Source organism: Mustela erminea, chromosome 4, assembly GCF_009829155.1.
Source record: "Mustela erminea isolate mMusErm1 chromosome 4, mMusErm1.Pri, whole genome shotgun sequence".
Taxonomy (NCBI): Eukaryota; Metazoa; Chordata; class Mammalia; order Carnivora; family Mustelidae; genus Mustela; species Mustela erminea.
In genome coordinates, this window is record NC_045617.1 from 149140604 (window position 1) to 149155999 (window position 15396).

General features: G+C 49.1%; 3 protein-coding genes, 1 long non-coding RNA gene and 2 other non-coding genes across 6 annotated transcripts; 2 read left to right on the top strand and 4 right to left on the bottom strand.

Moving 5' to 3' along the window:
* Nucleotides 1-1820: 1820 nt before the first annotated feature.
* LOC116587626 (histone H3.1) lies at nucleotides 1821-2340 on the bottom strand. Its single transcript, XM_032338252.1, has one exon. The coding sequence runs from the start codon at nucleotides 2300-2302 to the stop codon at nucleotides 1892-1894; it is 411 nt and encodes a 136-aa protein (XP_032194143.1). The 5' UTR covers nucleotides 2303-2340; the 3' UTR covers nucleotides 1821-1891.
* Nucleotides 2341-3116: 776 nt separating this feature from the next.
* LOC116587635 (histone H2A type 1-B) lies at nucleotides 3117-3822 on the bottom strand. Its single transcript, XM_032338263.1, has one exon. It carries the CDS (start codon nucleotides 3796-3798, stop codon nucleotides 3406-3408), a length of 393 nt encoding a protein of 130 aa, XP_032194154.1. The 5' UTR covers nucleotides 3799-3822; the 3' UTR covers nucleotides 3117-3405.
* Nucleotides 3823-4091: 269 nt separating this feature from the next.
* On the top strand, nucleotides 4092-5505 carry LOC116587649 (histone H2B type 1-C/E/F/G/I). Its single transcript, XM_032338276.1, has one exon. The coding sequence runs from the start codon at nucleotides 4119-4121 to the stop codon at nucleotides 4497-4499; it is 381 nt and encodes a 126-aa protein (XP_032194167.1). The 5' UTR covers nucleotides 4092-4118; the 3' UTR covers nucleotides 4500-5505.
* Nucleotides 5506-8700: 3195 nt separating this feature from the next.
* Nucleotides 8701-8772, bottom strand: TRNAM-CAU. The gene has a single exon. It is a non-coding gene; the product is annotated as a tRNA-Met (tRNA).
* A 351-nt stretch (nucleotides 8773-9123) lies between these two features.
* Nucleotides 9124-9194, bottom strand: TRNAG-GCC. Its single transcript has one exon. It is a non-coding gene; the product is annotated as a tRNA-Gly (tRNA).
* Nucleotides 9195-10525: 1331 nt separating this feature from the next.
* On the top strand, nucleotides 10526-14208 carry LOC116587689. The gene is made up of 3 exons (XR_004284571.1): nucleotides 10526-11374; nucleotides 11514-11705; nucleotides 13512-14208. It is a non-coding gene; the product is annotated as an uncharacterized LOC116587689 (long non-coding RNA).
* The last annotated feature ends 1188 nt before the right edge of the window (nucleotides 14209-15396 follow it).

Here is a 15396-nt window from a genome sequence, read left to right on the forward strand (position 1 = left end):
ACCTAGAGCTACTGAGGGTGTAGTGATGGGCCTGAAACCCCAGCTGTGGCCAATTCCACATTAAAAAAAGGAATGTAGAGCTACTTGGGAAGCTGTCAAGTTTTGTCTGATTGTTGTTGTCAGTGTTTTCTCTGCTAACCATGGGAATCAAAACAGCAGTGACAGGGCCCCCCAGGTGGCTCAGTTGGTTAAGCAACCACCTTCGGCTCAGGTCATGATCCTGGAGTCCCAGGACCCAGTGCCACATTAGGCTCCCTGCGGAGCAGGGAGTCTGCCTCCCCCGCTGACCTCTCCCCTCTCATGCTCTCTCTCTCAAATAAATGAATAAAATCTTTAAAAAAACAAAAACAAACAAAAGATTTAAAACAGAACAAAACAGCGGTGTCAAAAAGCATCTAGAGTGAAGGGAGTAATGTGCTTGGTGACCACCTATAGTTGAGTGGGAGCTATCTAGGTCTAAAAACAGCACGGGCGCCTGGGTGGCTCAGTGGGTTAAGCCTCTGCCTTCGGCTCAGATCATGATCTCAGGGTCCTGGCACCGAGCCCCACATCTGGCTCTCTGCTCGGCAGGGAGCCTGCTTCCTCCTCTCTCTCTGCTAGCCTCTCTGTTTACTTGTGATCTCTCTCTGTCAAATAAATAAATAAAAATTAAAAAAAAAACAAACGAAAAAAAAAAAAAACCCAGCAGATTCCCCATACATTCATTCAACTAGAGTTTAACGAGCACCTGCTGTGTATCAGGCCTTTACTCTTCTACAGATACGACAGTAAACAGAATGGCCTTAGGACACGTGTGTTCTAAAGGAAGAGAGTGGGGCTAAATTTGACTTTTAGAACTTAGGTTCACACTAGATTTGAGGGGAACACTTCTGTAGCGTCCTGTAAGGGGTAAAGGTCAAGTGGACTAGGGGCTATGACCACCCCAAATAGTCTCACTTTGGCTTCTCCCCCAGGGAAATCACCATCATGTCAGGGGATTGTCGTCAGGCCTGAGCAACTGGAAACCAATGTCGAACAAGAACCAGGGGGGCAATTTGCTGAGTTTATAGTATCTTACCTTAGAACGGGTGTGAAAGAGAATAAACATTTCAGAGCTTTATCCTGGACAGTTACTAGATGTCAGTGCTAAACACCAAAAAAGTCAATTGTCATGAGAAAAGCGGTCGGAACACAGCTCATTTTCTTGGTATACGGAGCCAGGCCTGCAGCCCAGTTCCAGCGGGGCTGGAACAGTGAGTGCCAATGAGAAAATCCTGCTAGATCCTCTGCAAAACACCAGCATTGTCTGACTTTAACCTGGAGGAACAGACCACCTCCTAGGAACCGGGACAGCTCCAGCCAGCCAACTTTGCAGAACAACGCACAACGCATAACGTATGACGGGTTCTTCCTCAGCCTGTGGATACAAGGGGAACGCGATTGCACAACGCTGCTCCCAGATTGCTTACACCAGAGGCGGGGGTGGACACACCAGGACGTATGCTCTGACCCTTCCATGGTGGTCAAAATCCTTTTCCTGATGAGTGTTTGCATCTTGTTTCTGTACATCTGGATTATTTAAGGGACCAAGAAGGGAGTCTGTGTGGGGACACTGAAGCCTTTAAACATTTACTGCCTGTTAAGCAACAGCTTCCCTAAGTAGCGGTAAGCACAGATGAAGGCTCCACAACAGCCACTGATTTTGCAAAAAGGGAAGGAGATGCCATAGTGGCTAGAACGTTAGAGCATCCCTATTCCTCTTCCCTTATCTCTCCCCCGAAGTTCAGACTTAAGTCTGACACCCAACCCAGTAGCACAACAGCCACTCTCAGTGAAAACGGGAAGTGGCTCTGAAAAGAGCCTTTGGGAGGGAGAAAAACGCGCTCGCTCGCACAAGCTTCGGAAGGACAGATTAGGCCCTCTCGCCGCGGATGCGGCGCGCCAGCTGGATGTCCTTGGGCATGATGGTGACGCGCTTGGCGTGGATGGCGCACAGGTTGGTGTCCTCGAAGAGCCCCACCAGGTAGGCCTCGCACGCCTCCTGCAGCGCCATGACGGCCGAGCTCTGGAAGCGCAGGTCGGTCTTGAAGTCCTGCGCGATCTCGCGCACCAGCCGCTGGAACGGCAGCTTGCGGATCAGCAGCTCGGTGGACTTCTGGTAGCGCCGGATCTCGCGCAGGGCCACCGTGCCGGGCCGGTAGCGGTGCGGCTTCTTCACGCCGCCCGTGGCCGGCGCGCTCTTGCGGGCCGCCTTGGTGGCCAGCTGCTTGCGCGGGGCCTTGCCGCCGGTCGACTTGCGCGCCGTCTGCTTCGTGCGAGCCATAGCCAGACACTGGAGCTGCGAAAGGTAGCGACTGCCGAGTTGGTGCCGAGACCAGACTTTATACCCATGATCCCATCCTGATTGGCCAAGTCTGTCGCCGAGAGTAACCTGATTGGTTCTCAAGCCAATCTTCATTTGACTGCTAGGATCTCCGAAACGGTTTTGATTTCCAAGCTATTAGTTTTATTTTTATGTCCTATTTTTACAGGATAAGATTATAACTGTACTTCATCCTAAGTTTACTGTTCTCAACCAAAACGTTAAGATTCCACCAGTGAAAGAGAATCGGACCTAGAATCTGTGCAAGTCAGCACCTAAAGTGTCCTTAAAAATGCATTTTTTTATTTCACCCCTTTGTCCCTTTAAACAGAACATGGGGGAAAATCGTATCAGAATGTGTTGGTTAGTCTTAGAAAAGTTGTGTTTCATAACAGCATCATTCAGATCTCCTTCTGCTGATTGTACAGACCCAGAACAGGCACTTTTTAAAAATACTACGGGCACAGCGGCTGCCTGGAACGCCAAAACTTGACTTTGCCCCGCGTGCTGCGGGGAAGGAACCCTGATATGCGTTAGACTAAACACCAGCGAGCGGTTATCTGACATCATTCACTCACTTTCGGATGCAATCAAAGGGCTGATTGGATTATTTCTGTAAATCGTGGTGAATTTAATCAGGAGGTGTGGAGTGCTAAAGATTCACATTGACCAGTAATTTGTTCTTCTTTAGGAGTACCTCTGAAGTGTTAGGAACCTTCTCGTTGACCAATGAACCTCCACCTTCTGCTGGTGATAACGACCCAGAAACAAAAACAAAAACAAAAAAACAGGTTAAGTGTATTTGTTGGGACAGAAGTTTACAAATTGCCCATAACAGTGTTGGGGCGGGGGGCAAATAAAGATAGTTTAGTGGTTTAACAAATTAAGAAAACTATGCATTGTAAGCACTTTATCAGAATTGGCTAAATCAAACGGGAGACCAGTTATTTCGAGTTCTTCATTTAGATTACTTTTAAGTTTCAGAAATAAGTGTTCGTTCAGTTCTTTCTCAGAAATGGTGGGTGGCTCTGAAAAGAGCCTTTGGTCTCAGAGACTTTCAGACCTTACTTGCCCTTGGCCTTGTGGTGGCTCTCGGTCTTCTTGGGCAGCAGCACGGCCTGGATGTTGGGCAGCACGCCGCCCTGCGCGATGGTGACGCGGCCCAGCAGCTTGTTGAGCTCCTCGTCGTTGCGGATGGCCAGCTGCAGGTGGCGCGGGATGATGCGCGTCTTCTTGTTGTCGCGCGCCGCGTTGCCCGCCAGCTCCAGGATCTCGGCCGTCAGGTACTCGAGCACGGCCGCCAGGTACACGGGCGCGCCGGCCCCGACCCGCTCCGAGTAGTTGCCCTTGCGGAGCAGGCGGTGCACGCGGCCCACCGGGAACTGCAGACCCGCCCGCGACGAGCGCGTCTTGGCCTTGGCGCGCGCCTTGCCGCCCTGCTTCCCGCGTCCAGACATGCCGAGGTCAAATACGCCACTAGCAAATGCAGCGAGGGAGGGGCAAGAACAGTAGCTTTTATAACCGTTCTAGGGCGCGAAAAACAAGGTTTGGCGTTGCTTAAGGAGGCACTTTCATCTCAACCAATGGAAATGCAACCCTGGGATGCGTGCGTTCTGATTGGGCAGCACTAATGCCCGAATTCTGGGGGGATAATCACCAATCAGAAAGGAGTGTAGCTCACACCGTATTTGCATAAGGGCTTCTATATAAGACCGGCAAGTAGCGCCTTGCTCGCTGTTACTTTCTCTTTTCTCCTGAGCGCGTCAGTGTCTCCAGCATGCCTGAACCAGCCAAGTCGGCGCCGGCCCCGAAGAAGGGCTCCAAGAAGGCGGTGACCAAGGCGCAGAAGAAGGACGGCAAGAAGCGCAAACGCAGCCGCAAGGAGAGCTACTCGGTGTACGTGTACAAGGTGCTGAAGCAGGTGCACCCCGACACGGGCATCTCGTCCAAGGCCATGGGCATCATGAACTCGTTCGTCAACGACATCTTCGAGCGCATCGCGGGCGAGGCGTCCCGCCTGGCGCACTACAACAAGCGCTCGACCATCACGTCCAGGGAGATCCAGACGGCCGTGCGCCTGCTGCTGCCCGGGGAGCTGGCCAAGCACGCCGTGTCCGAGGGCACCAAGGCCGTCACCAAGTACACCAGCTCCAAGTGAACTTGCCAAGTAAGCGTCCTGTCATTCAACCCCAAAGGCTCTTTTCAGAGCCACCCACCCTCCGAGAAAAGAGCTGGCGCACTTTGCCTGCAGTTTAGCTGTCTTTAGAAGTGTCGGGAGCTAGGTTGGGAGGAGGTGGCCGTTGGGAAGAAAAGGAAGAAGCTGGGGAAGCACCTAGGCTCTCACTATCTTGCTAATCTATTGTGGGTTCTTTGAAGCCCTTTGCAAGGAGGCAAAAGCCGAAATTTCGCCTTAGGTTACACTATAGTGAAGCCCCTGTCTTAAGGCCTTGCGGGTTGGCGGCTGACTTCGCCCATAAGCTTCCGTAATTGGAGAGGAGTTCCCTAATTTCATCGTGTTCCTGAACTCCGCATCCTTATCCCCTCTTTTTCTTTGCTCTTTCCAACATTGAATTTTCCCTCGGGAGACCCTCACCTGCGGGTTAGGACGCGCTGCCCTCTGCTGCCATCTTGTGGCGGAGAGCGGAGGCAGCGCTCCAAGGCCTTGCTCTTTTCCAGACGCAACTGAAATGCTTTCTTCCTAAATTCAACTTCCCAAGGACAACCGTGAGTCTCGGTAGAATTACTATTTCTGTCACCCTTTAACCACTGGATTTAAGTTTCTCCAACAGTCCAACGTGCACATGACAGCGGGAGAACCAGAAAGCGCACGCGGAAGTGCTGAGGACTGACTTGTCAAAGATGAAAAACGAACAAACAACTCAGCAACCTGAAACAAGAACAAAACAAAAGCCCGTTCTCTACTTCTAGTCCTCAAAATAGAAATATTTTAGTATTTCCTGTAAACCTAAACATCTGACAGAACACCCATGATTCTGGTGGGCTGCTCTTTGAAGACATACGTCAGGATTTAGGAATATGGTTACACGTAAGGAAGCTGCACTTTCTTTACAGAACAGGTCAGTATGAACTTGGTGACCTTGGTCATTTTGTAGGTCCTATGCCCTTTTAAATAATAAAGTCTGGCTCTTGCTCTTTTTGCAGGTAGAATTTTTCTTTCCAAATGTTTCTTAGTCCTCTGACACCTCTGACTAACCAAGTTCAAACATCCTATTAAAATGCTTGCATTCTTTTCGGGTGTTGCCACAACAAAATACCATTTATTTGGGTGGTTTAAACACACTTATTTTCTCAGGGTTCTGGGGCTACAAGTCCAAGATCAAGGTGTGAGCTGGCTTGGCTTCCCTCCTGTGCATGCACCTGAGTCCTCATGTGGCCTTTCTCTATTTGCACACCTCTCAAGTCTCTCCCTTTTCTTGTAAGAACGTAGTCCTGTTGGATTAGGACCCTCCTTGTGACTTCATATAACCCTCACTACCTCTCAAAGCTCATGTATCCAAATACAGCTGCACTGGGGTTAGGGCTCAAATATGGGAATTTTGAGAGAACACCCTTCATAAAGCACGTAAAGCCATTTTCCATGCTTTGCTCTCATCTTCTATTCTGACCTTTTAAAATATCTACACTTAGCTTAAGTTACAGCTAAAGAGACGGCTGTGCTGTCCTCCAAACCAGAGGTTTATTTTAAAGATTTTATTTGACAGAGAGACAGCAAGAGAGGGAACACAAGCATGGGGAGTGGGAGAGGGAGAAGCAAGCTTAAGCTCCAGTTGGAGGTCTCTGGGCATTAAGGGAGATTTCTGTGCCCATGACAAGCTGTCCCATGTCCTTCCCCTGCCACCAAAGCACAGGGCCCATGCCTAGACCTCTCCACCTTCTCAAATCCTACCCTGGAAAGAATCTGTTCACTTGACATATCTGGGTAGAGACCAGTCATGTACCCATTAGGTATCCACCAGCTACTTTGTGCCATTTAAGTAAATGGATAAGAAGTGAGCTAAAAGAAAAATTTTAAAAATTCTTTAAGCTATTACAGTAATGAAAAATAAGTGGTGAAAGGCACTGGGAGTATTGTGGATTTAATAGTTACCTGGATAAGTAAGCCCGTTCCTCTAAATCATGTGATGTTTGTCCTACTGTGCAGTATTCTCCTCTACCTACTTTTTTTGGTCTAGACTCCACATTTTCTCCATTTTCTTTTGGTGACTGTCCCCGTCTCTCCTGTCTCATCATGAAGGGAAGGATAGAGACTGTAGAGGCCACAAGAATCAAGAATCTTCCCTTCCTACTATGACTCCCTTCTGCAAATTGCCCATCCTTGCTTCCAGAACCCCCCCATGTCTTTCTCTTTTAGCCCTTTATGTTCTACTGTCTATTTAAATGAGACATAGACTGTCACATTATGTCTAAATCAACTATCCAGTAAATCACTGATTTTATGGTTTTTTTTTTTACTTTACTTTCACGCACAGGAAGGAAATAAGAACCAAATTGTCTTCTGATTGAACAAAGAAATATCACGAAGGTAAAGGTCTTGAAGGAAAAAAAGGGGGTTCCAGTCAGTATCTTATGACCAGGGCAACACATTTTTAAAGAGAAAGACACCAGAAACCAATATTGAACTGTATGTTCCCTAGGCCAAATTTAAATTTAAATAAATAAATAACTAAATTAGAATTTAAATGTGACTTTCAGAGGTCATAGTCACAATCTGAAGTCATTCGACATCTTTGCAAATCCTTCATCAGAGAGATCAGTGGCGAGGTCCGCTTGATGAAGCCCTACAAGCTTTCTCTCTCTGCGGCTGCTGAGAAGGGATTTCTCTCTCCTGCACTAGAAAAGGTGTTTAGAAGGCTAAATGCTGGCATTCCACGACCTGGTACCTACCGATAAAAGCAGGCCTGAGAATGAAACATTGACATGGAGAAGTAAAAAGGGAAGAGGGGATTATTAAGAGGTGTGAGCTGTCGGAACAGATCACCTGCAACTTGCAAGTGGACGAAGGGGATAGGAGTGCAGCCTCTCACTGGTGCCTGTGGGGCCATGAGGTAGTCTCCAGGTTATGGGATCTGTGGAGGGGCACGTCTTTGATCGCCTTTAAATCATTTTTAGGCTATTTTAAGAGCTGACGGAGATAGAATGTAAGTTGTAGATAATAATAAGGTACCAATGATTCCAGGTGAGGAATGTGGAAAGGAAGGTGGGGAAAAGTGAGCTGGTCTCAGTCTTGTCTTCCTCCGAAGCTCATCAAATGGCCACTCACGCAAGGAGCTTCCGGGCCTCTTTCTGAAATTCTGTGGTTTGGAAATCTCAGTAGCCAGCATCCATACAGGACTTTGATCCAAAGTCACCAGGTGAGGACCCCAAGTGAGGATGAAGACTGGGGAATCAGGAGGCTCCAGTTCTACCCACCACTCATCCTAGCTGCAAATGCTGCTCCTTGCAAATAAAAATTATTAACAACATAAAGGGGAGAGATGCACATCAAATTCATGTAGAGTTGCCCTGAGAAAGAAAACTAGGACTGGAGCTGATGTTTAAAAGAGTACTTCAGTTTCTGTGTGCTTTTCTTTTTCTTTAAAAATAAGGTTTCTAGTGACTAAATCATTGTTAAATAATAGATCAATTTTGTGTAGTCATTTTTTTATTATTCCAATAATTTTTTAAAATGTAAAAGAAGATGGAGTAAACTGTCCAATACTGGTGTTTGCTGCATTAGAAATTGCAGTTTTTTACATATTTACCAAATCACCAGCACCTAAGATGGGCCAGGTAGTGTTCTAGATATCACAGTGCCCCCAGTGGCAAAACAGACCAAAACAAACAAACAACAAAAACAACCAACCAACCAACCAAACAAACAACAAAAACCTCTTCTCTTGTGAATTTAAGCTCACGGGGGTGGGGAATATATAGTATAAAAGATACTGTCTACCAGGTAGTGGTAAGTGCTGAGGAGGAAAACAGAGCCTGGATGCGGAGGTGACGGACACTGTTAGGAAAGTTGCTATTTTAAATTTTAAATTCTCCAAACTGGGTGAATCCCTGGGGTATTTGGTTCTTTTGACCTCTAAACTTACAGTCTTGTTTACAACCCGGCAGCCAGCTGATGGGTTAAAATCAATTCTCTGCTCCCGACAGAGGGCACCTGACATTGCTAGTTAGAGACTTCTGATTAGTGGGTTATTTTCGTCCAAAAGTTACTAAAGCTTCAGTTAGAGACCGAAGGAAGATAGGATTTTAAAGCTGTGTTGTAAATGTATCCAATGTGGCGGGAGGTGGGGAGGGCGGACGGCGAGTCGGGTGGGAGCTAAAAAAGAAAGTGAAAAGGGTTAGCCACTTAGCAGAGGATGGTTTCGATCCATCGACCTCTGGGTTATGGGCCCAGCACGCTTCCGCTGCGCCACTCTGCTAGGCACACACAAACTCCCTTCGGGAATGCTTTTACAGTTTCCTCCAAAGGCTGCGACCTTCGTCCGAAGATATATATATTTTTTTTCTTCAAAGTCTACATACCAGTGTTACCCAGGCTTCCAACAAAAGATGAGTCCAGAGCACACAGACTCCACGTATTCTGAAAGCGGAAAATCTGATGTTCCAGTCGGGGAAACAGCGGTCGCCAGCCTGCCACACAGACCGCAGCAGAAGCGACTCTGCGTCTCGTCTCCCATGGATGAGCTGGCTCAGAAACCGAAAGTGGAAGGAATCCTACTACTACACGGGGGTCGTTTCAAAATGATGAAAGGATTTAAAGGAAAAAGCTTTGCATTGGCCGGGAATCGAACCCGGGCCTCCCGCGTGGCAGGCGAGAATTCTACCACTGAACCACCAATGCCTCGTACCCGAGAGTTTACGCTGGAGCTAGAAAACGTTGAGCCCGCTGATTTTCTCGCTACTGCTAACACACTTTACCTTTCTTTCTTTCTTATCTCGTTGTCTGCTCTTACCGACTAGAACCTTGTAATGCCCCTTCTTCCCCCACTTTTCAGGAAAACCTCACTTTCGTGACCAATCCCGCGACCCGGAGGCCGGCCGAGAGGGGGTGACGCGCCCAGCACCCGCCCTCTGCTGGCCGCCTCGGAGAAAAGCAAGGCAGGCGGCGAGGAAGGCCTCGGTTGCCATGGTTATCCAGGTGGCACCGGAAACTCCTTGCAGTCAGAGCGACAGACAGGTCTCAAAGAAGGGTAATTTCAAAACAAACAAACAAAGGTACAGTTATAACTAACTCTCCTACGAATATAAAAACGGAGTATTTTTTTAGCCCCTTAATGAATGAAGTAAGTGATCAGCTGTTACTACCAGGTCAGAGGAGAATTCAAAGGATGCCATGGATAGATCAGGGATGTTGACGTGAACGCGTGCACAGAGCACAACTGGCTTTTCCGCGATGGGAATGGGCGGGGGGGGGGGCGTCCATGTCCCATCAGGAGACACAAATAATTTGCATGTCTAGTGACACGGACTGTTCTCTACTGCTGTCGGCTGCCTACAATTTACAGCTGTAAAGTATCTCCCACTGGGCCAGGATCAGACGGAACAGAAAGGTGTGCTGCAATTTTCCTGTGAAGCACAGATTTTCCTAGTCTGTTTCTTTTTCAGGGCAGTAGGCAAAGTCTGAGGACAAACATAAGGGCCAAACTCAGAAGTTAAACAACCTTTAAAATCTCACCACTGCCGGGGGGCCGTGACCCCGGCTGAAGGAGTCGCTCAACCGACCGAGTATGACCGAGTTTCTGAAGGACCATGCTGCTCGTTCATTGATTCCCACCCCTACCCTCCAGGACCCACAGCCTCCCCTGTAGTTGGTGCTTAGGGGCTCAGCTTAGCCTGAGGGCTTGGGGGCAAAGAGATCAAGTGTAACTGGGCACAGATAAACCCGAGTTCCTTAACATCATGCACAACACTTGAGCTGCCTGTCTCTCTCTCTCTCTCTCTCTCTCTCTCACACACACACACACACACACACATACATCATCTGTTCCTACTCCAGCTGCATTCACCATGCTCCAACCGTGAAGAGTCACGCAATTCCTCTGAAGCCCCCGAGGGCAAGCCCAGACCAAGTGTTTAGTGTCTCTCCCTTGCGGCGCCCAAGCCAGCCTCTCGTCTCCTCAGTCTCTCTTCTCCTCAGGAGTGTCTTTCACTCAGAAGCTCTAGGTCGTCTTACCAGAGGCCTTTCCCGAACACTCGACGCAGCGACACCCTCCCTCAAAAGGACACACACATTCGACCCCTTTCTTGCTTGTGCGTTTCTTCACACACATTCAGTTCCGTGTGACGCGGCGATCGTGCCCCTTGTTTCGTCCATCCACGCCCCGGCTCGGTGGCCCCCGCAGAGGTCCGGCGCGCTTAGCTCACCGCCCAGCTCCGGCTCCGGTCACCGCGCCGGCTCCTCGACAACCGCAGGCACCCGCCGGCCGGGAAGCGAGCCTGCAGCCCTCAGCGCGGCGTCCCTGGCACCCACAGGGGGTCACTCCGCTCGTGCCTCTTCACACCGACCACAGGTCCCGGCCCAGCGCCTCCCGGGCAGTGTGAGCCCGCGGTGGGCACCCCCGGGCGGGCTCGTCAGACAGGCCGGGGCGCGAAGGCCAGAGCGGCGGACCGGGCGGACGACGAATGAGGCCCAAGAACTGACCTTTCCCGCAGCGATTCCCGGGGCAGCGAACTCCCGAGACTTCCCCCGGGCTCTGCCCCCTCCCGCGTGCGGCGTCGGCGTCAGGGGACTCGCGCAGGCGCCGTCCAGCTCCGCCGCGCGGCCTTAGGTCCCGGTGGGCCCGGACTCCGGCGGACGTGGCCCCTCGGAAGCGAGAACTTGCCGTGAGAAACGGAAGGGCCGCGCCCCTCCCTGGCCTGGTGAGCAACAGAACAGGAGAAAAACGAGCCACGCGGGGGCCCCGTCGAAGCAGGAGACACAACCGAGCGGCCGAAGCAGGCGACTGTGTATCTTCCGGACAGAGAACAGCGCGTTTGCGAAGCGGCGACCAGACTGACGGCAAACACGCTACACTGTGACGGGTCTGATTTTCTCTCTACCCAGATTGATACAGACTCTGTTGGGGAGAAAATATACCCCCCCCCCATTATACAATAATACAAGAAACGAACAAGAATAAACAAGCAAGTTTAATAACAGAACTCTCTCATGTCTCCACAGGAGACAGCCGTACTGGGAACGCGCCCCATGATGGCCCAAGCCACTTCAGCTAAAGACGTTGGGGCGAGTGTGGGACAGAGGCGGTTACGGAAGTGACCAGGCCAAGCACCGGAAGGGCTGCCACAGACTCGAGTCTGGGCTCCGCCGCGCCCCACCCCCACCCCCCCACATCCCCCTCCCACACAATTTCTAGTGAGTTAGAGTCGTCATTCTCCTCCTGGTATGGTGGACAGGGAGTCAGCCTTACGAATGGGCACTTCTCAATGTGAACTGTCTTTACAAGAGGGCACCTTCTCCGTTTTTAGAGCTTCTGCTTTTTCTAACCCCCACCCCCCAATATCCGTTTACTTTGGTGTGCATTATTCTGCTGTCCCTCAATTCTGGTTTTCTTTTTTTAACAGCCCTAGATTCCCTCTTTCTGGTGGTAAGGATGTCTTCTCCCCTGCTGGTAGGGGGAGGGTACGTTTCACATTCGAGACTTACCCTTCTTGCACTGGCTGTTTCTCAAGTATCTTTAACTAAAAACAAAAGAAAACAAAGCCAGTGTGTCACAGTGGAGTATTTTGGGGTGGCACGTTCTCTGTTCCCCTTCCCATTGAAAGACCCGCAGATCCCCTTACCCAAGAATCCAACACTGCCACTGGATGCAAACAGCAAGAGGTTTATTGGGGCGCAGGTACTGGCGGGTGGTCGGCAGCTCCAGCTAACCGAGCACACCGACCGAGGGGAAAGCGGGGTTTATATAGACAGGTACAAACAAGTTTTGGGGGGGGACGGCGCTGATTGATTGATCCTTTGAACAGGCATACTTGGCGTCAGTGGACTGGGTCAGGGGACCCGCGCGCGAAAGCAGACAAAGCAATCTTACAGAAGCAGAACTGGCCCGTTAGCCCATGCATGTGAAAAAAACTCTACCAGGATATTGAAGGCCTGGTTACTTATTAAGTAAAGACAATTGGGAGTCTCCTGGTGGAATGTCACACTCCTGCCATCAAGCATCCTTGTTAATGAGATTTAGGTTTAGAAGAAATTTAACTGTATTTACTTTTCCTTCTACCTCCGCCTCCTTCGGTGTTTTATGGAGGGGAGGGTGACATTAGGGCTTGAGGAACTGAGTTCTGTGTCCCTGGAAATTGGGCTATTGATAAGGTAACTTCTTTGTTGCAAATCTCAAGGACATTTGCAAACCAATGGAGACTCCTACCTTGCAGGACTGTGATCTCTGCAAGTTAACTATTTATTATTTTATGGCAGTCAGGGGTGCCTGTGGAATGTCACACATATGGAGGGGAGCGGATGAAAGGGGGGGTGCAAGGCGCCAGCTTTTGCTTTGTCCTCAGCCATCCTCCTGCTCCCTCATCATTCCCCCCTGAACAATTTTGACCCTTAAATCTTTAAGGTGGTTGAAGGTGGAAGGTCTCATCTTCTGTAACTTCTTCGTGCTGAATAGGGGCGTAGAGCTGTCCCTACCTACTGGGGTCGATATTGATCAGGGTAGGAATGTATAAGGGAGTTACGAAAGGTGGAGGCAGCTGAATCCGGCGCTGACAGTGAAGAGGCGTCCTCGCGTGCGACGTAGTGTAGTCATTGTAGCAATGGAGTCTCGGCACCAAGTAGAGAAACATGGAACAAAGCAACATATTAAGGTTAATAAGGCGATAAGAATGAGAAGCCCGAAAAGGAGATTCGGCCATAGTCCTCCTTCAAACCGGGAACTTAACCATTCACTGAGAGAGAGAAGGATCTTGTAGGGCCTTAATTTGGGTATTCATATCCTTTATTAGTCCTGTGATAGTCTGGGATGTACACACAACATTCTGTCTTGATAATTGCACATGTGCCACCCTGGGCTGCTGTCAGGACATCTAAAGCCATCCTATTTATCTCTTAAGGGAGGGGACTCTCCAGGGCAGGGGTCTTTCACCATCACCCCCACAGCCTTGAGGAAAGGGTATCTGTAAGCCGGAATTAGTTTTGACTCCTCTCTTTCTCTTACAGGCCTTGTCTAATCAGTAAACAGTACCAGCTCTCTCCTCCAAATTTACTGCTGAAAAGAAAACTACGGGACCCAAAAGTGTCCCTTGGGTCAAGTCACCAAACCTGGGCTTCCTGCCTGACCCGACTGCAGTTTTGACTTCCCCCAGAAATGCAGCCTTACCCAGTCAGCAGGAACTCTCTCTTTGGCACCACCTTGTCAGCCCACCACCTGGGCCTCTGCATCCTGTACTGCAAAGCAAAAGAAGGCAATTTGCAGGATAAAACCCTCAGTTTTTCTCCCTAAGGGAAGTGACCTTCCCTGGGACAATCTTTTCTTTTCTTTTGCTAATAACTTACTTATCCCACCCTCCCTCCTGCAAAAGCCTCCCATTTTGTACACTGCACACCATCCCCCAGCTCCCCTATGCTTGCTGGGTAGGACACCGCCCAAGGCATGAATTATTTAATAAAGCCAATTGGATTGTTTAAAAAGCAACCACCACAGCAGGCCCCAACTGGCATCATTGAAGGTAAGCCCCCAAATCAGGAAACCAAGACTTAATCCCTAATCTAACTGCAGTTTCACCCTCCAGGAATGTAACCTTTGACCAGTCCACAGGGGATTTCCTGGTCAATACTAAGGCATTTACTATAGACCCCTTCAGCAACCCTTAGAAGGGCGGCCTTGCCTAAACAATGCATACCCTGATAATAAATTCCTCCCTTCTTTTTTAAAAATTTTTTTTTTTTAAATAAACATATAATGTATTTTTATCCCCAGGGGTACAGGTCTGTGAATGGCCAGGTTTACACATTTCACAGCACTCAATCATAGTACATACCCTCCCCAATGTCCATATCCCCACCACCCTCTCCCGTCCCCCGTCCCCCCAGCAATCCTCAGTCTGTTATTTGAGATTGAGTCTTTTATGGTTTGTCTCCCTCCCAATCCCACCTTCTTTCATTTTTTCTTTTCCTACCCCCCAATCTCCCCACATTACATCTCCACTTCCTCATATCAGGGAGATCATGTGATAGTTGTCTTTCTCCGATTGACTTATTTCGCTAAACATAATACCCTCTAGTTCCATCCATGTCGTCGCAAATGGCAAGATTTCATTTCTTTTGATGGCTGCATAGTATTCCATTGTGTCATCTTCTTTATCCATTCATCTGTTGATGGACATCTAGGTTCTTTCCATAGTTTGGCTATTGTGGACATTGCTTCTATAAACATTCAGGCGCAAGTGCCCCTTCGGATCACTACGTTTATATCTTTAGGATATATACCCAGTAGTGCAATCGCTGGGTCATAGGGTAGCTCTATTTTCAGGTTTTTTTTTTTTTTAAGATTTTGTTTATTTATTTGACAGAGAGAAATCACAAGTAGATGGAGAGGCAGGCAGAAAGAGAGAGAGGGAAGCAGGCTCCCTGCTGAGCAGAGAGCCCGATGCGGGACTCGATCCCAGGACCGTGAGATCATGACCTGAGCCGAAGGCAGCGGCTCAACCCACTGAGCCACCCAGGCGCCCTATTTTCAGTTTTTTGAGGAAGCTCCATGCTGTTTTCCAGAGTGGTTGCACCAGCTTGCATTCCCATCAACAGTGTATGAGGGTTCCCCTCTCTCCGCATCCTCACCAGCATCTGTCATTTCTTGACTTGTTAATTTTAGCCATTCTGACTGGTGTGAGGTGGTATCTCATTGTAGTTTTGATTTGTATTTCCCTGATGCCGACTAATGTGGAGCATTTTTTCATGCGTCTGTTGGCCATCTGGATGTCTTCTTTGCCAAAATGTCTGTTCTTGTCCTCTGCCCATTTCCTGATTGGATTACTCAGCATCCTCCCTTCTTTGTTTAATGCCCTCTCTCTGCGTTTAAAAACCTTTAATTTTCTTTTATTTTTTA

Excerpts from the sequence above, each read along its gene's own strand:
- LOC116587626 (XM_032338252.1), bottom strand. The coding sequence starts at position 2,302 with ATGGCTCGCACGAAGCAGACGGCGCGCAAGTCGACCGGCGGCAAGGCC.
- LOC116587635 (XM_032338263.1), bottom strand. The coding sequence starts at position 3,798 with ATGTCTGGACGCGGGAAGCAGGGCGGCAAGGCGCGCGCCAAGGCCAAG.
- LOC116587649 (XM_032338276.1), top strand. The coding sequence starts at position 4,119 with ATGCCTGAACCAGCCAAGTCGGCGCCGGCCCCGAAGAAGGGCTCCAAG.